The 26,319-nt window shown below is 40.3% G+C and overlaps 1 protein-coding gene across 3 annotated transcripts in view; it reads left to right on the top strand.

Moving 5' to 3' along the window:
- Positions 1-25,144, top strand: part of KIAA1958 (KIAA1958 ortholog) — a 95,407-nt gene extending 70,263 nt beyond the window's left edge. The window contains exons 3-5 of one of the 3 annotated variants that reach the window (XM_040361216.1): positions 9,532-9,623; positions 19,447-19,620; positions 23,041-25,144. In XM_040361216.1, the coding sequence (XP_040217150.1) occupies positions 9,532-9,623; positions 19,447-19,620; positions 23,041-23,844 (1,070 nt within the window). In that variant the 3' untranslated portion in view covers positions 23,845-25,144. Of the gene's footprint in view, positions 1-9,531; positions 11,543-19,446; positions 19,621-23,040 lie in introns of those variants that run through there. The other 2 variants (XM_040361209.1, XM_040361200.1) reach the window with 2 other exon arrangements.
- The last annotated feature ends 1,175 nt before the right edge of the window (positions 25,145-26,319 follow it).

Below are 26,319 nucleotides of genomic sequence, written 5' to 3'. Positions count from 1 at the left end.
CGGCTGAAACGGACGGGAACGTATGGAACCGCGCATATGTGCGTTTTCCATTGACATTAATGTTAAAGGAAAACGTATGCGTTTGCCATACTGTTTTAAAAACGACCGCAAAACCGTGGTTGAACACGGTTTTGCGTACGTTTAAAAAACGTTTTGCCAGCAAATCGTACGCACCCGGATGCATCTGAGTGCATACGATTTGCAATGCATTGTCTATCTATACGTTTTCCCGTCCGGGCCCGTACGTTTTCAATACTGAAATCGTATGCGGCTGACGGACGAGAAAACCGTAGTGTGAACCCAGCCTAAGTTTGGTACAGTTGGTGAACTAGTTACAGTTTCAAGATGAGTATTTTGGGGAAATATGTATTTAAATTAGTGTTTTATATTTTCACGGAGAAATATTTTATTACGGTTGTTGCAGAAAATCATTGAAGGCCACAAATCGAAATGGAAAGGTAATTCAGATTGATTCTGTTGTAATTATATATATATATATATAGCTTTTAATAATACTGGGGACAAAAGCCCTGTGCAGTTGCTGATATGCACAAATATTGATTGACTAATTTATTATGTGACATAATTCAGCACTGTTGATTCTCGATGTGGGCCTTTCAGTATTGAAGACAAGTCAAAATCATAAAGATGTCCCTAAAGTGTCTCTAAAATCCAAGATATCCCTAACATTAAAGCACATCATAATCCTTAAAGTGTTAGTAAACCCACAACAGTAAAATCAGTCTGTATATGCAGTAAAGCATGCTTGTTATACTCACTGTGAAACCTAAGGGGTTAATCCTCGGCATTGTGTAAAAAGGCTGTTTTATCCTGTCTTCTCTGATTCTCCCCTTTTTTTACTGTCCCCAATCCATCTCCTGATAGAGCAGAGCCTTTGGAGTCAGGCTGCACATGCTTAGTTTAGTGTGTATTGCTAGAGTTTTTTTTTTTTTCTTGGGAGAGTGCATGTGGTCCGGGGCTTTGAAATTACGGCAGCTGGATCTCCAAAACATACCCCATCAGGAGGGACGTTTCGAAGCATTCCAATTGGTTGGCATGTCACATGAGCAGCGCCGACCAATCAGAGCCTGCATAGCTCATCCTGTCAGTGGGAAGAAGAAAATGTGTGAATTCCGAGGGGATTTCTAAGCCCCAGACCCCTGAAGCGGCCATACCAGGGCTCAGAAAGGGAGATCGCTGCTCAACAGGTCCGCTGGACTGGGTCTGGGAAGCTGGCCAAAGTTGAGTCAATTTTTTCCATCAACCAACGGGTTGATGGAAAAAACTGACCTGATTCCCCCATCCACACTTTTACTGGCAGCCACTTACCGAGCGGCATTTATCTGACAGACTGGTTGTACAGAAGTAATTTTAATAGGCAGATCACTAGAGTGTCTATGCATGGATCGAAATTTGTCCGGTCCCCGCTGAACCGCCCTTACAAAGTAGGCACAGTCCGTTTCCTTTCATTAACCACTTCAGCCCCAGAAGAATTGGCTGTCCAATGACCGGGCCATTTTTTGCGATTCGGCACTGTGTCGTTTTGGCGGACAATTGCACGGTTTTGCGATGTTGCACCCAAACAAAATTTACATCCTTTTATCTTTCCACAAATAGAGCTTTCTTTTGGTGGTATTTGGTCACCTCTGCAGTTTTTATTTTTTGCGCCATAAAGAGCGACACTTTTGAAAAGAAAGCAATATTTTTTACTTTTTTCTGTAATAAATATGCCCCAAAAATATATAAAAAAAAATGTTTTCCTCAATTTAGGCCAATATGTATTCTTCTACATATTTTTGGTAAAAAAAATCGCAATAAGCGTATATTGATTGGTTTGCGCAAAAGTAATAGCGTCTACAAAATAGGGGATAGTTTTATGGCATTTTTATTATTCATTTTTTTTACTAGTAATGGCGGAGATCTGTGATTTTTATCGTGACTGCGATATTGTGGCGGACACATCGGACACTTTTGACACTATTTTGGGACCATTGTCATTTATACAGCGATCAGTGCTATAAAAATGCACTGATTACTGTTTAAATGACACTGGCAGGGAAGGGGTTAACGACTAGGGGGCGAGGAAGGGGTTAAGTGTGTCCTAAGGAGTAATTCTAACTGTGAGGGGCTGGGCTACGACAGTGATCACTGCTCCTGATGACGGGAGCAGTAGATCATTGTCCTGTCACTAGGCAGAACAGGGAAATGCCTTGCATCTCCCCATTCGGCTGCTCCATGACACGATCGCGGGACACCGGCGGACATCGAGTCCGCGGGTCCAGTGGGCACGGTCACAGAGCTCACGTTGCTTTGCCTGCCTGTGCCATTCCACCGATGTATATCTACGTGAGGCAGTCGGCAAGTGGTTAACATGCAATGCAGGATTAAAACCTTGAGGCAAGGAAAGGTATTACAGGTATTACGAACACAATAAGGACTGTAGGTTTGTTCATAAGTCAAAGTTGTTCGTAAGTCGCAACACTGCATTTGTAAGTGTAACTTCCGGTTGGAACACTGCATTCGTAAGTGTAATGTCCACCTGTGCATGGATGTGGAATGTTCTGGGAGCTTGTTATGTTATCTGGGGCTCTTCTAGCCAGGTAGTACTGCATTGTGGGATTTGTCCAGAGGTGCTCAGAGGTATCCAGGACCAGCGTAGAGCACAGGTGGCCGGCATTTGAGGCCGTTCTTAAGTAGGAGTCGTTCGTAAATCGGGTGTTTATAACTCAGAGACTGCCTGTATATGTGGACATTATACTTCAGCTTTAAGCTTCCTCCAAACGCAATATAAAACAACCAAAACTTAACATTTAGCTTAACATTTAGAGCCCAACTCTGGATATAATTAAAAAAGTCCCCCAGCAGGGGTTTAAAAACAAAGAAGAACATTTAAGTCTGCCCTAATCACAGAATGATTTTACATGCATTTTTGATGGATGAACAGCTATGTGAATTTTTTATAACTACACCCCTTATGCCGCGTACACACGACCATTTTTCATGACGTGGAAAATGCCATTTTTTAAAATGGTCATTAAAAATGATCGTGTGTAGGCTCCAGAGCATTTTTCTCAACGTGAAAAATAGGCATTAAAAATTTAGAACATGCTCTAAATTTTCGTGTTGTATTTCACGTCGTGAAAAACGGTCGTGTGTAGGCTTTAACAACGCAAGCTCAGAAGCAAGTTATGAATTTGTAATGGAGATAGCACATTCGTCACGCTGTAACAGATTGAAAAGCACGAGGACTGAAAAGCGCGAATCGTCTCTCACCAAACTTTTACTAACATGAAATCAGCCCAAAGGGTGGCGCCATCTGAATGGAACTTCCCCTTTATAGTGCTGTCGTACGTGTTGTACGTCACCGCGCTTTGCTCGAACATTTTTTTTTCACGATCATGTGTATGCAAGGCAGGCTTGACAAGAATCACGTCGAAATTTTTCTAGGGCATTAAAATTGGTCGTGTGTACGCGGCTTCAGTGTTAACGATCTACATTTTTGCTACCGATAAATTTCCATACAAGTTTGTTAATTTATGAAAAGCTGTTTATATACAGTACAGACCAAAAGTTTGGACACACCTTCTCATTCAAAGAGTTTTCTTTATTTTCATGACTATGAAAATTGTAGATTCACACTGAAGGCATCAAAACTATGAATTAACACATGTGGATTTATACATAACAAAAAAGTGTGAAACAACTGAAAATATATTTCATATTCTAGGTTATTCAAAGTAGCCACCTTTTGCAGCAGACACATCTCTAGAACTGTTAAGAGGAGACTGTGTGAATCAGGCCTTCATGGTAGAATATCTGCTAGGAAACCACTGCTAAAGAAAGGCAACAAGCAGAAGAGACTTGTTTGGGCTAAAGAACACAAGGAATGGACATTAGACTAGTGGAAATCTGTGCTTTGGTCTGATGAGTCCAAACTTGAGATCTTTGGTTCCAACCCCCGTGTCTTTGTGCGACGCAGAAAAGGTGAACGGATGGACTCTACATGCCTGGTTCCCACCGTGAAGCATGGAGGAGGAGGTGTGATGGTGTGGGGGTGCTTTGCTGGTGACACTGTTGGGGATTTATTCAAAATTGAAGGCATACTGAACCAGCATGGCTAGCACAGCTTAGACGCTCACTTCACAGTGGGCATTTGGCGCCTAATTAAGCTCAAAAATCAATCAATCAATCACAGCATCTTGCAGCGGCATGCTATTCCATCCGGTTTGCATTTAGTTGGACCATCATTTATTTTTCAACAGGACAATGACCCCAAATACACCTCCAGGCTGTGTAAGGGCTATTTGACCAAGAAGGAGAGTGATGGGGTGCTGCGCCAGGTGACTACCTCTTGAAGCTCATCAAGAGAATGCCAAGAGTGTGCAAAGCAGTAATCAAAGCAAAAGGTGTATAATTCCACATGTGTTAATTCATAGTTTTGATGCCTTCAGTGTGAATCTACAATTTGAAAATAAAGAAAACTCTTTGAATGAGAAGGTGTGTCCAAACTTTTGGTCTGTACTGTATTTGAAACTGTATTTGATATTATCTCATCATTATGTATTTAAATACTTGAGCAATATATTGTTACAGCTTTTTATAACACTGCATATGTGTGGATAGGCAAATTTATTTCAACAAGAGGGCTGGAGGCAGAGAAAGCACCTGCCATGAATGCAGTAGTGTATTTAGGTTTTGTGCTGCCCTAGGCCTGACTAAACTTGTACACCCCCTAATTTAATTATGACCCACCCCTTTCTGTCAAGGCCACCCCCTTTTCTGTTTAAGACTTGCCCTGAAATTTTCGAGTGGGGACACTAGTTCTGAGGGCCTGGGTGGGGGTGGGGGGGCAATGGATTACCTTAATTTGCATAGATTTCCTCTCACTTCCTCTTTGGCTATGGAGCTGTTTGGCTATTGGCTATAACCCTACCTTACTCTATCCAAGATGAAAAAAAAAGTGTTGCCTATAGTTCTACTTTAAGCACAAATTTCTGATAATTTTATGGAGAGGACTAAGTAGATATAACCATGCCAATGCTACAGCAGAAAACATACAGCACAGTGAGGAAGGTGTGTGGTCTACAATGATAGGACAGTCAAAATTAAAAAAGGCAGAAGCAGCGCAACCCACTGTTGCGGAATGCCGGCCTCCCTCATACTGGAGGCAGTGCAGCCGCTTTATGGGGCGCTAGACTAATTTGCCTCTCAGCCCAGTCCGCCCCATAAGACTGAAGCTACACTAAGGCCCCGTACACACGATAGAATCCATCCGCTGAAAAATCTCAGCGGATCGGTTTCAGCGGATAGATTCCATGGTGTGTACATTCCTGCGGATATTTATCCGCGGAAATTTCCCAATTCCAGCAGATAAAAATTTGTAGACATGTCTACAAATCTATCCGCTTGAATTGGCTCCCGCGGATCGATCCGGTGGTCTGTACAGACTCACCGGATCGATCCGTCCGAAGGGATCCCCCGCATGCGTCGTAATGATTCGACGCATGCGTGGAATTCCTTTTATGACAGCGTCGCGCACGTCGCCGCGTCATCATCGCGGCGACGGCACGACACGTCATCGCGAGGGGATTTCGACGCGGATTTCGATCCGATGGTGAGTACACTCCATCGGATCCAAATCCGTGGAAATCCTCGAGAGGATTTATCCGCGGATACCGTCCGGTGGACCGTATCCGCGGATAAATCCTCTTGTGTGTACTAGGCCTAAGGCACCGTACACACGGTCGAACCGAACCGATGAGAATGAACCGAAGTTCAGTTTCATCGGACCAAACCGACCATGTGTATAGGCCATCGGTCTGTTTTCCTTCGGTCCAAAATTTTAAAACATGCTTCAAAACCGAACCGATGGACCGCTGCCCCATCGGACCAAACCGATGGTTAGTACAGAAAAGCATCGGTTCAAAACCCGTGCATGCTCACAATCAAGTCGACGCATGCTTGGAAGCATTGAACTTCATTTTATTCAGCACGTCGTGTGTTTGACGTTACCGCGTTCTGACCCGATCGGATTTTGGACTGACGGTGTGTACACATATCAGGCCGTACGGCCACTTCAGAGGTGAACCAATGAAAACGGTCCGACGGACCAGTCACATCGGTTTGGTCAGATTGTGTGTACAAGGCCTGACAGTGTAGTGCAAACTGGCGGGGACTCTTCATGCTGCCCCCCTGCAAAATGCTGCCCTAGGCCTGGGCCTTGTTGGCATAGGCCAGGATACAGCATTGCATGAATGCCATCTAGTGAGAAACCTTTTAATTGTTCTGGCAAGTAAAGTTAGATCTGATTGGTCGCCATGCCACTGCACTTTGTGCATACTTTTTAGCCCATAAGGAATTTACTTACTCTCTCTTCTATAGGATATTGTAATTAAACACAGTTGTGTAAGAAGCTTTCTAAAGAGAATTTGTGACTTATGCCCTCTACACACGATCAGATTTTCCGTCGGAAAAACCTTGGATGTTTTTCCTGACGGAATTCCGCTCAAGCTTGGCTTGCATACACACGGTCACACAAAAGTTCTCTGAACTTTCGACCATCAAGAACGCGTGGCGTACAACACTATGACGAGCCAAGAAAATTAAGTTCAATGCTTCCGAGCATGCGTCAAATTGTTTCCAAGCATCCGTCTGAATTTTGCGCGTCGGAATTGCTACAGACGATCGGATTTTCCGATAAGAATTTTTTCCGTCGGAAAATTTGAGAACCACCTCTCAATCTTTCCGACAGCAAAAGTCCGATAGAGCATACACATGGTTGGAATTTCTGTTCATAAGCTCACATCACTTTTGCTGGTGGAATTTCCGATCGTGTGTACGTGGCATTAGGCACATCACGTCGTTGACAGATGAAAAATGGATCAATGCATCTCTATGGAAAAATGGATGTTAACAGATGATCATCCATTTACATCTGCATCCGTCAACATCCATTTTTATTTTTTTTAACGGATCAAAGCCCTATTTTTGTTCTGTTAAACGGATGAAAAATGGATGTAAATGGTATGGTCGGTTTTTTGTGTCCGTTTTTGCATTGGTAGTGGATGTAAAAAACTGATGTAAACTTTTTTTTTCTTTGAGCCTAGGTTCACACTGATGCAATGCAGGAAAAGCAGTGAATCCTGTGCGTTTCCCACATGACATTGAAATCGCACAGCATTCATGCGATCTGCTGCGGGTGTCAATGTCAAATTAAAGACACTCCAAAACACAGTGCAATTGCCAGTATTGACTCGATACAAAATGAATGGCTCAAATTGCACTTTACAGACATCATACAGACATCGCATGTGATTTGCACAAAAATGCAGTGTGATTCCTGTGCTAATCACATATGGTGTCCCGCACCGCAAAAGTGTGAACCAAGGCTGAAAAAATATGACTTAACCGATAAAATGAACAGTCCACTTGTGTGATAGGGGCCTTACTAATTATGCACACTGAGTGAATTACTAATAAATGTCTGCATTTTGCTGCCTTTAAGCTCCGTACACATGGCCCGAATGTCGGGAGACATCGGTCGGTTCAATCAAAAACCGGCCAACATTCGGCCCATGTTTGGTTGGCTGGTCGACTTCTGTCAGATGAGCTTGCTGGAAAACCAGCAGTCGACTGGCTCCCGATTAACGCTCTCAGCTAATGGCAGAGAGCGCTGATCAGTGTTCTGGCGGGGATCGTCCTTCAGCGATGAGAGATCACTGTACTAACTTTGGTGCTTATTACAGCAGCTCAAACTGTAGCTGTCAGTTTTTTTTTTTTCGTTCAACCCAATAAACGTGTAATGTGTACCAGGCATTAGGTTCTGTGTGTAGCTGTGTACAGTCACTTACAGTTGTCTGTAGGTTGCTTACATAGAAGCAGCAAGCCATGGTTCTAATATTCCCTAATATAAACACAGGGCCAGATTCTCGTAGGAGCGCGTAACTTTGTGCAGGCGTAACGTATCTGATTTACGTTACGCCTCCGCAACTTAGACGGGCAAGTGCAGTATTCTCAAAGCACTTGCTCCGTAAGTTGCGGCGGCGTATCGTAAATCGGCCGGTGTAAGCCCGCCTAATTCAAATGTGGGACAGAGGGGCGTGTTTTATGTCAATGCTATGTGACCCAACGTGATTGACGTTTTTCATGAACGGCGCATGCGGCATCCGTGGAAATCTCCCAGTGTGCATTGCTCCTAATACGCCGCAAGGACGTATTGGTTTTGCCGTGAACATAAATTACTTCCAGCCCCATTCACGGACGAGTTACGCAAACGACGAAAATTTTTTCAAATTTCGCCGCGGGAACGACGCCCATACTTAACATTGGTACGCCGCACTTACGCCACCATATAGCAGGGGTAACTTTACGCCGGGAAAAGACTAACGTAAACGGCATAACTGTACTGCGTCGGCCGGGCGTACGTTCGTGAATTTGCGTATCTAGCTGATTTACATATTTCGACGCGTAAATCAGCGTACACGCCCCTAGCGGCCAGCGTAAATATGCAGTTACGATCCCACGGCGTAAGAGACTTACGCCAGTCGGATCTAATAGAAATCTCTGCGTAACTGATTCTATGAATCAGGCGCATAGATACGACCAGCCGGACTCAGAGATACGACGGCGTATCTGGAGATACGCCGTCGTATCTCCTCTGAGAATCTGGCCCACAGTCTCTTCAAAAACCTATACAAATATCATGGTAATCATTCTGTTTATTCTTTGAACCAGCAGCCCCCTATATATTGTGGGAAATGGGAAATAATGAAAGCTACCCTTTAAAAAATAGAAATAGAAGTACTGAATAGCAGCATCTAATATCAAGTAATATTAGCCTTTTTGTCCCTTTTTAAATGTGTTCTCTTTTTTTTGGTGCTTCAGAGGTTTACAGCTGGTTTGATCATTCTGCCTTTGTGGAAGCTGCATGTGGATTGCTTTAATGTATTGGCTAATAATTGTTATGGTTGTGAATAAAAAAAAACAAAAAACTGAAAGTTGAATTTAATGAAATGGAACCAGTACAACCTCTGGTTTCACAAATGGAGCACATATAAATTGGCTTAACAATTCACTTAACACACATGATGCAGTGGGATTAAAAGTTAAGTAAATGCTCAGACACTTCCCACTACTAAAAGTATGATGACCTCCAATGCCGATATTTTTCCCTTGCCAGTCTACATGCACTAATAGTGCCCAGTGACTCGAAGACTTTTCACAGAATTTTTTCTTGCCATGCTCTAGTACATCATTTGTGAAATTACAGACGTTGGCTGTCCAAACGTGAGCCAGGTATGTAAGAATGTAATAAACACAAAATTACATTTTAGAACAAAGTAAAGCTTGACAATTTTGATACAGACTAACTCACCACCCTGTTTTTTTCTTCTTTCCATGTCCCCTAATTCCATTTTTTTCATCTATTCTTTATCCTTTTGCCTTTTCTTTTGCCTATTTTTTATTTAATTTTTTAAATTTCTCCAATTCTATCATACCATTTATACCCACCCCTTTCCCCCCCCATTTCAGTGTCTTTAGATGAAGATGATGCCACAGCTGAGCTGAATCGGGAACAGAATGAGAAAACAATTCGTAGCACACAAACAGCCCTACGCAACTTCAGGGACTTTATTATTTCCAAATATCCCATGGAGACCAGGGAAATATATACAATTCCTTGCAAAGAATTAGATGACTACCTGGCTTCTTTCTTTGTGGATGCTAGGCAGAAAGATGGATCTGATTATGAGCCAAACAGCTTGGCCAACTATCAGTGTGGCTTGGAAAGGTACCTGAAGGAGCATCGGTATAGTTATAGCATTACCAGAGACAAAGAGTTCAAAAGGTCCCAAGAGGCCTTAAAACAAAAGCAAATTGAACTACGATGTAAAGGAAAAGGAAACAAACCACACAAGTCCATGAAACTTACCTTTGCTGATGAACTTATTCTTAGAAAGAGAGGCCTATTAAGTCGATATAATCCTGAGGGTCTACTGAATCTTGTTTGGTTGAATAACACAAAAGCTTTTGGACACTGCACTGGCTTTCATGGCTCAACACTTAAATGGGGCGATGTCAGACTTCGAGTACTAGAAACTGGACTTGAATTTCTTGAGTGGATGGGTCAGGAAAGCCCTGATTCTAAGGTCAAAAGAGCAGGGACAGAATGTAGAGTTTATGCCACCCCACATTCACCACAGACCTGCCCTGTTCAGGATTACAAGGAATATGCACAAAGGCGACCTCCAGCAATGCGGTATGAAGATGCTCCTTTCTATCTGTCCATTAAGCCTGTGGTCAACTTGGCTGCCCTTCACTGGTACAACTGCCAAGCTCTTGGCAAAAATAAATTAGCCAAAATGGTGAAAACAATGTGTGAAAAGGGTAACATTCCTGGAAGGAAAACAAATTTCAGTGTGTATCAAAGTTGTAGCACCTTGTCAGAAGCCCAAAGCAATCAGCTGGTGCTAATCTGTAATAATTTGAGCCAGCAAGCTGCCCAGTCTATGGCTAGTCACTCTGGGCCAGGAAACTTTATTGTTTCAGCCTCTTATGACTCTTCCTCGGACACTGCCTAAGCAGTAACTGTGATAGGATAGTGCCAAGGCATATTTAGGACTGGTTCTGAATTCTAAACTGTGATTTTATGTTTGACCAGCCTGTTCTCACTTATACGACGAATTCACTTTAAAAACAGAAATAAAATGTATTATATTTATATATTTTTTGTTTTCATCACAGATCTCTTAATAGACCTAGTTTTTGTATTGCACTTAGAATATTATTTATATTGTAGTGTTCCGCCAAAACGCATGCAAAGTCCTGACAAGGAAACAAAAATTAAAGCAGCTCCTACAAGATTAAAAATAACCTAAACAGACTGATAAGAAAACCCAAGTAATAAGTATGCCTTGACTGAGGACACAGCACAAATGGCTAAAATGTCAAATAAGGGTGCTATTATTGTAAACTTTAATCCTTGAAGAAGCGACTTGAGTTGGCTCAGCTGCAAGCTCCTGAATGCCTGTCTGATGGGAAATGAAGAAATGATACTGATTTAGCAGTATATATAGAGGCCTTTTTATCTTCTGCACTTAAATTAAGCAGCTTCGGCTGTCTCTTTCTGTATTTATCAGAAATTGAAAAAGTTTAACTTTTTTTATTTAATATTTTATTTTTTTGGACTTGTGTAGAATTTGTACGATTGTAGCACTGGGACAGGAGTTTATTTATAGCAATATGCAGTGGTGTCCATGGCGTAAAGACTGTTCTTCAATGCATCTGCACTGTGGTGAGCCTGAGCCCAGCCACAACTGAATACGTTTGTCTGAATATGTTCGGGTCTCTGAGGCATGTAAAAACTACTGAAATGTCATGTTTTGACCTCCAAATACAAAAAAAACTCTGTGTATTTTCTGTGTGATGTCAAGTGTCTTCTGTGAACAGTGTTTCTTATTGAATTTTCATAACCTTTCTGATACATTGTCAAACAATGTCAATTATTATTTATTAAAATCCACAGACAATTAGCAGACTAAAATGTCAGGGTTGGTCTTTTTTCTGCACCCCAAAACCATCAAATATATCCATCAAACATTCTTATTTTTAAATGTTTTATAATGTACATTTTACATTTTTATAATATATTATGAAAAATTTGTGGTGTGAAAGACAACTCCAAACAGAAGTGAAAAGTACGTTTCAGCATGTGCACCTGTTTCTGAACAAAATTAGCCTAACTTTACAAGTAGGTCCTAATCTAAAGTCCACCCCTAGTTTTTAGATATATTTTTTACCCTTTAAGAAGAAAAAAAGGTGTACTTCTCTCCCAGCCTGGCTGCTGCGAAGTACGTAATTTTCTCTTCTGTGATTGTCCCAGAAGTGGTGGCCATTTAGAAAGCGCTGTGTGACTCGCGCACGTGTAGTAGGAAACTGGCTGTGAAGCCTTAAGGCTCCACTGCTGGTTTACCTTAGTTGCGAAGGCTGCCCCTGCACCCGAGGCGGTGAACGAATCACTTTAGTAAGTGCCCTTATTAAATGTCAGCAGCTACAAAGGCCCCTTAATTGGCGAATCACACCATTGTCCACAACCGCCTTGAAACCTATATTGGAACCCCTGTTCTATTGTTCACAAGGCTCAGCAGACTAATTCGTATTTCAAATAAGTTTGTTTGCACATAACATAATTGTGTTTTATGGCCGCTGCCATATTTTTATTTAAAACGTGAAATCTGTATAAATTCTTTCCAGAGATACCAGGAATTCTAGAATAGTACATTTTAATTTGCAATTGCTTCTAGCAGGGACACTGGTTATATATTGTTAATTACTATTCTGTATTGCACATGATTTGAATGGCAATTGCCTTAAGCTAGCAAGCCAAAGTTAGATTTTAAATTGGTTGATTCATCAAAAATTGGCAGCAACCATGGGATAGCTGGACCCACCCTATCTATCTCTGTAAGCTAAATTTGGCAGGGGTGCCCTCACATTTTGGCCTTGTGTATAAGTTGACCAGACATGCCCAGCTTACAGTCCCCATTTTTAGAAGGCTGTCTCAACTTTTAAAATGGCCCAGGATGTGTCAGCGATTCCCTGACTGGCTGCTGTTTTAGGGTTGAGAAGCTGCTCAGCCTGGGCATGGTTGAGAAGCTGTAAATCTATCTCTCTTGCTATTTTCCTCTCTTTTCCACCTCTTAACTGAACAGTATGGCCCGGTAGAGGGGAGAGGAAGCTAAAATGTGATTGGCTGTACTGACTTTGGCCCCATCCCCCCGGACCCACATGAACCAGTACAGGGATAAGAGCAAATTACTCTGAAAGTGTGTTTGACTGCTGGAGGGCTTGTGCTCAAGCACAGGCTAAGTGTGGGGGCCACACTGAGGGGATGGAAATAATGTGGGGCAACTGAGAATTTGTGGGGGGAAATTAGGTGTGTTACCTGCTCCTCTCTGGTGCCTGTTCTACATTAACTGTCTTCCCTTTACTACCTGTCCTCCCTACCATCAACTGCCTCCCTCTCTAATGCTTGTTCCAGCCATCAACTCCCCCACCCCTTCCTATAATACGTGAACCTATCATCACTTTCCTCCCTCTGTAATGCCTGTCCTTACCATCAATGGCCTTCCTCTGTACTGCCTGTCCCACCTTCAAATGCTCTCCTCTGTATTACCTGTCCAAACCATAAACTGCCCCCCTCCAAATTGCCTGGTCCTCTTTTCCTTTGTGTTGCTTGTTTTTTTCCTATTACTGACACTGATGCAGTGACATTTTTCCTCACACTGATGCTAGGTCATTTCTTCTTTTGTCACTGTTAGTAGTATTTGGTGAGTACAAGACCTGCAGCATATTTGTTTAGTCAGTGTATACAGTGAATATGCACATGAGGTTAACTCAGAAGGAGAAGATTGGCATCTAGTATGTAGACCATATTAATAATACATGAACCACATTTGGTAGCTAATGAACCTTTACAGGCATACATACCAAATTAAATCTGTATACGTTTTCATAATTTTTACATTTATATAAAATTTGCTGAGATAATGTCAAGTAACTTTTTACATCCCAATTTCCACTACCAGTTGTATAAGATTGTGTGCCTGTTGTGCTCAATACACACACACAATCAGAAACAATACACGGTTACAGCCTCATCAGTCTTATTGAGTCATCCAGAAATGTGTCAATGTAGCTAGGTAAAACTCTGAGTTCTACCCTAAATGTCTAATGAACCATATAATCAGCATGAAATCTGTTCCAGATATTTCTGGACAGAGCTGTATGCTTACAGAAAACTCAAATCAAACCAACTTACACCATAATGTTTCCAATGGACTACATGTATAATTTGTATAATTTGGTGAAACTTTCCTGGCTTGATTCTATGCCTACACTTGAAGAGTAAAGCTGCTATGAGTTTGTACTGAGGAGTTCTTAACCTTCCAAATTCATATACTGGGAACATTTTACCTACTTAATTTATAAACTGCAGGGTTTACATCTACTTAAAACTTAATATACTGAGAAGATTTTATCAATTTAACAACTAAAAATCACCTTTAGTACAAAAGGCACATTATGTACAATTTAAAATTGATATGCTAGTCAGGCAAATTTGTTAGCTTGAAATTAATTTGGGAATCTTGTCATGTTTAAGTAGAGCTATAAACTTTGTTGCTGAATTAAAACTGCAGTAATTTACTGGAAAATATAGCTCCAAGGTATACAAGTCTAAGTACATTTTTGTCTTGTGTCTACTGTATGTTTTATGGTAAAAGCTGAATACATTTTTGGTGAAAAAGTACTAAAACACAGTATTTTGATGATCTCAGGTATTCCCTTTCTATAATATGTGTTATATGAAATAATATACAGTACCCAATAATGTGATTATCCAGCTACCCCAAATGTTGTTCATTGACCATTCTTAAAATTATATATTTACAATCGGACCATTAGCAGCAGTTTTCCCAGTTATTGTCTTCTAACATTAACATTTGGAACTTGGCTTAATAAGTTACTTTTTAATGCAACATTTTACAACTTGGTTCGGCAGTTAGCAGAACTCTTTGTACCAATACTATACAACACCACTGGGGTGTTAAATATTGTCTTCCCTCCCTGGCCACTGTGGTTCTCCCACCCCCCCAACCACTAGACACTGCAGGACATATTTGTAAATTTGTAGGGTTCAATGGGAGGAACCACAGGGGTGGAGAGAGAACATGCTATTTCATACACCTGGAACTTTGTTCTGCAAGAAGGGTAAGTTTCAGCCTGTGGACAGGTAGGTATAACTGTTTCTTTCACAGGGTATTACTATTCTGACATTTTAGAACTCTCTTTAAGTGTGGCCATAAGCAACCAGATGGAAAGCTTAGCCAAGAGTTAGATGGTGTGGGACTACCCAAGGGAGGTTATGAAGCTCTTAGGGCCACAAGAAATGTTTGCTAGGCGAACATCAATTTCACAGCTTCTATGAGTGGTGAGGTGTTAGACGCAAGGTTTTAATGCTGTCTGTGTCACCATTAGGGAGATTCACCCTGTGTAACTGTACTCATGACCAATGTCACTGGGACTAAAAGTAAGGGAAATCCAACATTTTGAGTTGCCATCAAAACTGGATTAGAGGGGAAATTTTTCAATGGGGAAATTTTTGCTGGTGACATCTGTTTTAAAAAGGGGATTACTCTTTACTCTCACATGTTACTCTTTACTATCACAATTTTAAAGATAAAGGTTCTCTTTCTGTGAAGCAAAAAGTCCTCAATAAGACAAAGATGGGAGAAAAAAAAATTACATTGGTTTTAACCCTCCCCTGCTCTATCCATAATGAAATGTAAAAAAAGGTTTGACTTTACATTTTACATGCTTGGTATTATTGATAATTTTTTTTTTTTTATGTATTCATAAGAATTCAGACAAAAGACAGTTTCAGAATATACTATACTTTAACCTCCCTGGCGGTATGATTATTTCAGATTTTAGGTGCTGAAAGCGGTACCATTATTTTGCAAGGAAATTTGTTTTTTTTTACATTGTAGGCCTGTAATCCTTAGGAATAACTCACTTAAATCTGTCCAAACAAGAGTCTAGTAGGCATCCCGGGTATGAAAATGTTTGAAAAACAAAATCATAAATTATAATATAATAAATAATTATAACAAATAATAATATAAATATAATAAAAATTATTCAATAATGTAATCAACTCAAAATCACTGAAATTTGCTCAGTTGCAGAATTGTCCCTGTCTTTACTTTTATTTTTCTTATAACGAATTTCCCCACAAATCGCTATCGCTCAATTCTGCAAGTGATTATAATTTATTATCACTGTTTTCTAGCTGCTCTAAAATCACTTTTGACATAAAGGGACACTTTTTGGTTGCTATAGACAATCTACAGTTTGCAGGCAGAAAGAACAGTTTTTATTATATAAAAGAACATGTAGGGCACTGAGCAGACCACTAGGGACAAAGGGGTGTGTATTTTTTACATACAGTACTGTAATCTATAAGATTACAGTATACTGTATATAATGTGTTTATTTACTTTTTTGAATTTGGTGCCGTTCTCTGCCCCCGTGCGTCATAACGGCGCAGGGAACGGAGATCGGCGGCACACAGGGACACTGTGTGAGGACCCGCTAGCTCACACAGCGGGGAGGCATCGCAGGATCCAGGGACAAAGTAAGTAACTTTGTCTGTGGCTGCTGCGAGGCGAGCTTGAGTCTGGCTCGGGGTTACCGCTTTTGGTACAGAAATCTTACCCCGAGCCAGACTCGGGAATACCGCCAGGGGGGTTAAAGGTTACCGTTATTGGCACGGTTGTCTATAGCATAAATTAAATACATGCTATTGTATTTTTCTGGTGCAGGTTATGTTTATAGTGTTATGGAAAATGTCATTAACCATTACATATTTTTGCAAAAATACATTTAGTTGTTCCCATATATCTTTATATATTATTTTTAGACAGCAGGGTGCCTCTCTGTAGCAGTTTCTCTTTGGTAGATTTGCTAAAGGATTATTTAATGTTTACTTAGTAAATAAGGTGACACTGTTTTCACTTTGAATTCCCAACCATATTCAAGGTGATTTTAAAAAGATTGTTTTTGCCCACACATGATTGGATAGTTGAAGTGACCACAAATTTACCCAATTTACTAGGCTAAGTGAACATTCATTGCACAAACTGAACATTTTCTTGCCACCTTAGATATAAATCAACCTCAGTACCTCAAGAGGAAATGGTAACATTATCTCCTCAACTGTTAAGATGTAATTTTAAAAGGTGTTGAGTGTCGTTGGTTAGGAAATTCCTTACTTAATGCATGCAAGAACATCGTATCAAAACTGAATGTATAAAGCAACATGTATTTTCATGATATTTTACAGTTCTATGCAGTAATTTTGTTTTTATTTGTGTGATACTTCTGTTCATTTTGTATGTGGATTTTTTTTCCTTCAATGTTATATTTAAATGCTAAAAACAAAAGAAAAAATAATTTAAATGTGCGTGTGTTGTATATAGCAGCCAATCACATGCTTTATGTTCTATCCACATCTCGAAAAATGACTTGGTTACATAGGTTGAAAAAAGACATATGTCCAGTGAGTTTACCCAAAAGGCAAAAATAAATAAATGAAACACCACATCCCCAGTGCCCTATGCTTGCAATTGATGTATGATGTTCTCTAATCGTAAAAAAAAATACTTTCTGATTCCCCAAGGTAATTGGGTACTCCCTGGATCAACCGTGGTATCTCTCTTGTTAATATTATTAGTCAGTTAGATTTTGTATGAAACATTTAGCCTTTTTTTTGGAGCAGTCTTCAGAGTTGGCTAGATCTAGTCCATTCAGACATTTATTTCAAATTTTCACAGTGTGTACTGTAGAGAAATGTATGTGATAGCTAAACATCTTTTCCCCCAGGTACAAAGAGTGCCCCTTGTCATGTACAATGCCCATACAGTAAACAGTTGCACTTTAAAGCTGTATTAAACCCTAAACCAAAAATGTAATATATTGCAGCTTACCAATCATTAGATGTGGTGGCTGCATTTGTTTTATTTATTAGGCTTTGTGCCTCTGTTTTCACTTGGTGATCTGGCCAGTAACACGCCTCCTGTATTAGTGGTCAGAGTGCCCCCACTCTGGATGAAGGAACATAGAGGGCACCTTTGGACAGAAGCATTGTTAATTTAGGGGAGGGTAGTGTTAAATATACTAGCAGATTTAGCCCTGGTTCACACTGGTGTGATTTGACAAGTCAAATTGCATGTCAAATCTGTGGCAATTGCCAGCAATGACACTGTCCTAATTGGTGCAACGCCGCATCTGCAGTGCTGCACCAATTCCAAAAAGTAGTTTCTGTACTACTTTTTGTGACTTTCGGGCTGTGATTTACATTGACATCTGTGCAGTAATCGGGACTCAGCTGAACTCGCACGGCTTCATTCCCGCAGCCCAGTGTGAACCTTGGCTTAAATACACTTACAAATTGAAGCCAAACTCCAGCTTTGTAAGCAGTTACAGCAACAGCTTTGATATTTTTGGGATAAAAGTTTTATATAAATGAATAAAAGTTGCTAATTTAAAGCATCCGTCAGTGGTAAATAGTTAGGCTAAGCCTAACTGCAGGACAGCTTGTTTTGTAGAAAAACAACAGACTTACTGGCTGTATCACCAGGTGAAATAAAAAAAGAAAACAATGAAGCCAGCAAATCTAAAGCCCCCATACACACGATCAGACTTTTTGACAACAAACTTCAAAATGAGCAGGTTTTCAAATAAATCGGACAAACTTTTTTGGTTTTTATTGGACAAAAGTTCGCTCTGCAAACAGACAAACTTTAGGGCAACAAAAGTCCTACTGTGCAAAGTCCTATCGTGTGTACAGAAATCCATCACACTGTAGTCCAAAGTACAAACACGCATGCCCAGAACCAATGTTAAAATCAACCAACAATATCAGAAGTTGTCCAAAGGGTGGCGGAAAAGAGCAGAAAAAATCACATGATTTTAGGAAAGTTTGCAGAAAAAGTCCTGCCGTGTGTATGCTATGGGTGTTCCCGGCCAACGCTCTTCAAACAAAAATCCACAGAAAAGTTTGAAGTCCTACCGTGTGCATGGGACTTTCAAATTGGTAAGCTGCAATAGAATAAATGTTTGCTTTTGGGTTCAATACCAGTTTAAACCTTTTTCTGGCCAAGCAGTTGCCCAATGAAACTCAGTGCACTCAGGTCAAATATATCTTGTAGGCCTTTATTCCACTACCTAGGATCAGAGGGGTTAATAAGGCAAATAGGCTGTCCATCTTGCAAGGAATTTGCACTTTGAAGGGAAGTGAGTTCTGCTGACTTTCATTGTCCAATCATGTGCAAGCTGAAATACTTTTTTTTTTATTCTATTTGCATGTGATTGGGTATTCTTTGTAAAATTAATTGTCACTGCATTCAATAAGCAAAGTAACAATTCCCTTGCAAACTGAAAATGTATTTGAAAAGTGAACAGCCTATTTCCCTTTAGTAAGTCAGTATTTCAGTTTAGGGCATGTAAACAGTAGAGGAATGCAAAATGAAATGTGTTTAAACTTTGCTTGTGCAAAATGAGTGTATGTATTATGTTTATTCTTAGAACTTGCATAGTGTTCAAATACTGAGCTGAAGTTACTTTGATTACACTACATGTGTTCTGTTTATTTGAGTGATAATTGATTTCTCAATAAATATTTCATTCTTGTCATTAATATTTAAATATTAAGGCTGAAATTTAAAATAATCAGGTTAATTTACATATATCATGCATGAAAGGAAAAAATACGTTTTTAGACTTTCCTCTTTCATCATACATTGTCTGCCTTCTGTTATAGAACAGAAAATATTTTACTACTTATCAGTTTCATTAATTTATTTATTTATTTGATGCTATTTTGCAGCATACTCAACCAAGCTCAATAGATTTCCAATCTTTCATTTCCACGATGACCTGAAGGATCTGTGCATCAGTGCAGTGAGCTCAAATACGACCAAAGCTACCCTGTATGCTTTAAATGTGTGGCGGTACTGGTGTATGACAAGAGGGCTTAAGGACTGCATGGACTTCACCAAGGTTAGAGTGTGTTTTATAGGCCCAGCAGGACAATTATTTTTTGACATTACTACTGCTAATAAAAAGCACTGTTTAGCTAAATGCAATGCAGATTACTTTAGGATGCACCTATTATTAGTATACTAGTTCTCCATATCCAAAACCATCAGTAGTAAATTTAAGCATGTGATTTTTCACTGCAGAGAGCGAATATGAATTTTTCTGTAAGCATCCGTGCCCCCACAGCTTTCACTTTCCTCTCATATATTTTTTAACCCAAGAAGTAACCTGTCCCTTTCACTCTTTAACACAACCTACTCCCTAAAATAATTCCTAAACACCCCCTAACACCCAACCTAAAACTTAAAATGAACACTTACATAATTACACTAATCTAATACATAACACTATCACATCCTTTTAACTCTTAATAACTACTGTATTTATCGGGGTATTGCGTGCTCCGGCGTATAGCGCGCACCCCTAATGTGGACCCGCAATTCCTGTAAAATTTTTTTTTAGTAATTACAGTTTTGGTGTCTTGCGCGGCATCCATCGGCGGCCTTCGTCGGGTCCGGCGTCCGTCTGCGGCTTTGGTGGTGTCCTCCCGGCTTCTCCCGCGCTGTCTCCCCGTCGAATCGCCGCTTCCCGCGCTCAGTTTGAATGCCTGCGCCGACATATACCGAGTGCAGTACACTCGGCTACATTCGGCCAGGCTCGGCTTCGCTCGTGCTCACGCTCTGTGACGTTTATGCGTGAGCATGAGCGAAGCCGAGCCTGGCCGAATGTAGCCGAGTGTACTGCACTTGGTATATGTCAGCGCAGGCATTCAAACTGAGCGCGGGTATCTGCGTATATCGCGCACCCACAATTTTCCCCTTATTTTAAGGGGAAAAAAGTGCGCGGTATACGCCGATAAATACGGTATATAATTACCTCCTTACCCCTGACCTCGGTCCTGACTTAATTATTACTCTCCCTTAGCCTAACACTAAAGACAACATTTCAACCAGAATGTTTGCTTCAGTATTTACTTTATTTTTCTGGTAGTTCCATGATTTGTGCTGAGTCGGCGCAGGAATGGAGTGCATGTGAGTTATTATTATTGCCAATTTATATTCTTGTAACAGCTGCCCCCCTTTTTTCTACCATTAGATTATAAATGCACACAGAAACTTTTAGTAGTTTAATTGTTTGACATGCGAGTAGCATTTAAAAGAAAAGTAGCCCCCAAACATATGACAGCCATCCAACTTTGATTGGTCAACAACTTGTGCCTATGCTGGCAGGCCATGCCACCAATTTGTTTTTGGATTGAGCATTGATTGGGACGGTTAGAATGCCTGTCTTGATCACTATTGCTCTCTCTGTGATAGGTGTTGATAGAAGTGGTTACCTGTTTTGCTAAGCTCCCCCCTCTCCTCTGCATTCATTAAAACTTGCTAGATCAACAGCAATGGCCTTTACTACATGTGAATTAAAGCCTATTTTTTTGGAGGTAAGTTGGAAAGCCAACACCAAACACTATTGCTCTCTCTGTGATAGGTCTGGGCAGAAGTGGTTGCCTGCATTTGTCAGCTCACCCCCCCCCCCCCCCACCCTGCATTTACAAAAAAAAATGCTAGATCAATAGCAGTGGCCTCTACCACATGTTAGTTAAAATGATATTAAAGCCTATTTTTTTAAATAAAATAAGGTCATACTTACCTGCTTTGTGCAGTGATATTGCACAGAGCGGTTCCTTACCTCCCTTTTCTGGGGTCCCATGCCAACACTCTCTGCTATGGGGTGCCCCCATAGCAAACAGTGAGACAAGGAAGTGAAAGGGGGGGGGACAGGAGCAGTTAGTAGAGTTTTTTTTTTTTTTAGCTTAATGCAAAGAATGCATTAAGCAAAAAATAAATACAAATGATGTCCAATTCACACCAGTGCATTTTAGCACAGCTGTAAATGCAGATCAACATAAGGACATCTAAAAAAACAATAATTTGCAATGGGGGAAATTTACTAAAACTGGAGCACTCAGAATCTGGTGCAGCTGTGCATGGTAGCCAATCAGCTTCTCATTTCTATTTGTTCAATTAAGCCCTGACAATAAAATCTGGTAGCTGATTGGTTTATATGCAGAGCTGCAACAAATTTTGCACTCTCCCGTTTTAATAAATCTCCCCCACAGTGTCATATTCACACCATAACAATGCGTTGTGCTAAAATGGAAAATGTATGTCAGTGGACATCAGTGCACGTTAAATGTGACTAAAATGCATGGAACTGTACATGCATTTTAGCGCACATTAGTATACATTAGACCTTAGACTTTATAACAACTTTAAGTGTTCCCAATGCCTTTTCATTGTTCAAGCTGTTTTTTTTTTTTTTTGGGGGGGGGGGATAATGGAAGGACAAGAGGATTGTGTTTTGCAGCAGTCCCCACTGGAAATATTTTAGACACTTCCTGGAAGTTAGAGCAAAACCTCCCCCATTGGGGACACAGGCCACAATAAATACCCGATATGGGTTCTATGCCCATTAACACTATCCAAAACTAAAAATGGAAAACGTTTTGCCTAGACTTGAACTTTAAGGGGTAGATCCACAAAGAAAGTACGCCGGCGTATCTAGTGATACGCCGGCGTAATTTCAAAATTCCCGAATCCTCAAAACAAGATACAACGGCATCTGGGTTAGATCCGACAGGCGTACGTCTTCGTACGCCTTCGGATCTTAGATGCAATTTTTTGACGTCCGCTAGGTGGCCTTCCCGTCGTAATCCGCGTTGAGTATGCAAATAAGCTATTTCCGACGATCCACGAACGTACGAGTGGCCGTCGCATTCTTTTACATCGTTTCCGTTCGGCTTTTTCCGGCATATAGTTAAAGCTGCTATCTGGTGGCGTACTCAGTATGGCCGTCGTTCCCGCGTCTAATTTTGAAAATTTTACGTTGTTTGCGTAAGTCGTCCGTGAATGGGGCTGGACGCCATTTACGTTCACGTCGAAACCAATGATGTCCTTGCGACGTAATTTGGAGCAATGCACCCTGGGAGTTTTGATGGACGGGGCATGCGCAGTTCGTTCGGCGTGGGGACGCGCTTCGTTTAAATGAAACACGCCCCCTACTCGCCGCATTTGAATTCCTTGCCCTTCCCCTGCGAGAGATACCCTACGGCGCAAATTCTTTCAGGATTCAAAGAATAGCAAAGTAAGTTACAGCGGCCTAGCGTATCTCACATACGCTGCGCCCACGCAGATGTATGTGGATCTGCCCCTAAGTGTCCATTGTTCAGCATAGCAGTTATACTAAGATAATATTTTAGATTCATTAGAGAAAGTAATATTACCATGTATTAATAAGTGTTTACTGTACGCTCTGCTTTAGAATGTTATAATGTCATATATTTTAGAACCCCTTTTCACAATTTTTTGTTTATTTGTATTTAAGGTTCCTGCTGTTAAGCTAAACGAACTTCTAGAGGATTTTTATGTGACAGTAAAAAAAACTGATGGGTCAGATTTTTTGGCAACATCACTCCATGCAATACGTAGAGGATTAGACCGAATCTTAAAGAATTCTGGAGCTGGATTTTCTATCACTAGCAGTGTCTTTAATTCTTCATCACAGAAACTTAAAGAAAAGTTAAGATTGCTCAACAAAGCTGGAATGTCGGGCTCCAGGTCACGTAACATTGTCTATTTCTCACTAGCAGATGAAGAGGAGATGTGGAGGACTGGGTGTCTAGGTGATGATGGGCCTGTGCCTTTGTTATCCTCTGTGGTAAAGTACAACAGTCAGTTCCTGAACATGAGGACTTTACAAGAACATGCTGACCTAATGTATGGGGATATTGAATTTCTCAAGGATGCAAATAATAGACCTTTCTTTGCTAGAACAGATAGTGTCAAAAGAGACAAGCAAGCAAATCCCAGTAAAATGTGTTATGGACAGATCTTCCATGAACATTCAAAGGGACATCAAAGATGTCCTTACTGTCTCCTCTATAAGTACATGTATACCCATCGTCCTCCATCTCAGATGGAACCAAATTCACCATTTTACCTAACTGCTCGAAAAGAGGTCAGCGGAATGGAAAAAATCTGGTATGAAGAGCAAAGAATGGGGCTAAGATCGTTGCGTGGCATTGTCCCAAAGTTGGCCAAACGTGTGAAGCTAGACAACTGTGATAATTACACCTTTGTTTCATTTACTCAGACATTCAGAAAGTTTGGTCCAATCAATAACTATTAAGATTTTCCAAATAACTGAAGCTAACTACTTGAACAGCAGATTGGATCATGTAGACAGTAACTGAACTGCAACTCCTTGTTTTTGTATAATTTTGTTCATGTTTGGGATAAGTAAAAAGCTAACGGTATGCAGTATAGATCACGTGATCAGTATGAACAGTGCTAAATTCCAATGCATCAAAATATATAGTGCCTTTTAGCACCTGCATTTAAATAAAGATATAAAGGGGTGAGAAAAGGATTTAGCACAACCATTTCTAAAAAAAAAACTAAACCTAAAAAAACAAACTCTGTACCTCGCAAATTTTCTAGCTGAGTTTTCAAGGTAAGTAATAAGTATGTTAAGTGCTTTCAAGCACTCAGAGACAAGCAAAGCAACTTCTGCTAAAAATATCTCTCCTACTGAAGTGAATTAAACTCTATTTAAATTACTTAAATTATGTCATATACTGGCCAAGAGATAATTATGTTGGGTATCACACATCTTCAAGCACAGAATAAAAGATGCTTATCTTGTGCTTTTTCTATAATGATGTAATAGAAATGCAGGTTATGGACCAGTTAATGAGGCACTTTGGCCTTCATTATGATATTTCTTCGGTATCCTCTTGGATTAATGTGTAGAGAAAAAAATGTTTTAGCAATATCATAAAAAAATACAAAAAATATAGTTGTAGTCATGTTGAATTTTAAGGATAAGTGTACTTTCTGACAAAGTGCACTTATCTTGTTTGGTCTTTTTTTTTGTTCCACCACCCCCTCAAGAGATGTATACTTAACCTTGATCAGATCGGGGTAAGTATACATCTCTGGAGGGAGGAGGTGGGATCAATTAGGTCAGCTTAAATGAGCTAACAGAATAAGTGCATTTTGTCTGAAAGTCAAATATGTTTTGAAAAAGTCATCATACAATTCTGGCCCATTACAACTAGCAGTGCTAAAGGGCAAATGCTTCTCGGCCCATCAAGTTTTGGAATCCAGTCGTGACTATTTCCCACCACTATTTACCAGCTTTGTGCTCACATTAGATTCTGTACAGAATTTCTGTTAGAATAATAGTTCTATAAATATCTACAAACCATTTATATAATGTCGGCATAGTACACATTGCTTACAGAGAACTTTTAACCATTCATATCACTCACTGCCCTGATGGAGCTAACTGTCTAAACTCACACTCTTACAACTAAAGTGTATCTAAACCCTAAAGTTTATTAATCCTTATGTCGTGTACACACGGTCGGAATTTCCGCCAAAAGTTTGATGTGAGCTTTGGTCGGAAATTTCGACCATGTGTAGGCCCCATCTGACTTTTTCTGTTGGAATTTCCGACAGCTGATTCTCAAATTTTCAGACGGGAAAAGTTCTGTATGTAATTTCCGACACGCAAAAAAAACACGCAAGCTCGGAATCATTGAACTTCATTTTTCTTGGCTCGTTGTAGTGTTGTACGTCACAGCGTTCTTAACGGTCAGAATTTTGTGTGGCCGTGTGTATGCAACACAAATTTGAGCCAAAATTTGATTCGGCATTCGATGTGATGGCTGCATTCATTTATTTTTTTAGCTTTTTTCCCTTTATTTTCACCTGGTGATTCTGCCAATAAATCTGTTTTTTTTTTCAACCTTTTATAAGGCTACTTTCACACTGAGGTGCTTTGCAGGCACTATAGCGCTAAAAATATAGCGCCCTAAAAGAGCCTCTCCTTTCACTCCAGTGTGAAAGTCAGAGGGCTTTCACACTGGGGCACTGCACTGGCAGGACTGTAAAAAGAGTCCTGCTAGCAGCATCTTTGAGGCGCTTTAGGAGCAGTGTATACAAAAGAGATAAGTATAACATAACATTTAGGCTGGGTTCACACTTATGCAATGCCAGACATTGCATGTGATTTGCACTGCATTGCTGTACACATCATATGCGATGTCTGTGCAATGCAAATTCAGCCATATACAGTAGTTTGTATGGCTGAAATTGCATTTGCACAAAAATGGATCAAGGACCCTTTTTTTTGTCCGCACTGGAATCAGATCGCATGGGTGTTCAGCAGTTTGCAGATGTCAGTGTGAACTGCCTGCGAGAATTGTGTTGGTTCCCGCATTACACCAGTGTAAATCGAGATGTACTTAAGAAGTATGGAGATGAACAGAATCAAATAGTCGTATCTCACAAGCCATAGTCTATTGTCTTTTATTACTAATTATTTTATTACATTATGTTTTTGGGTTTAGATATTCTTTAGGCTTGCACAGTCACATTGGGGTGAAAGCCAATGAATCAAATTTTTGGAAAATAGAAAATGAAAGAAAAGACTATAAACTCAAAGAGTATACAAACTCTGTGCTTTCACCTGTGATCCTTAGGGATTAAAAGCATGTATACCCTTTTGGAGGTAAAAACAGGTAAATTAAAGCGGAGCCCCACGCAAAAGGGGAAGCCCCGCTTATTTGCTTGAAAAAACAAACACAATGACGGCGCA

The sequence above is a fragment of the Rana temporaria genome, chromosome 1 (assembly GCF_905171775.1).
Source record: "Rana temporaria chromosome 1, aRanTem1.1, whole genome shotgun sequence".
Lineage (NCBI taxonomy): Eukaryota > Metazoa > Chordata > Amphibia > Anura > Ranidae > Rana > Rana temporaria.
This window is presented reverse-complemented; position numbering and strand designations above follow the sequence as displayed.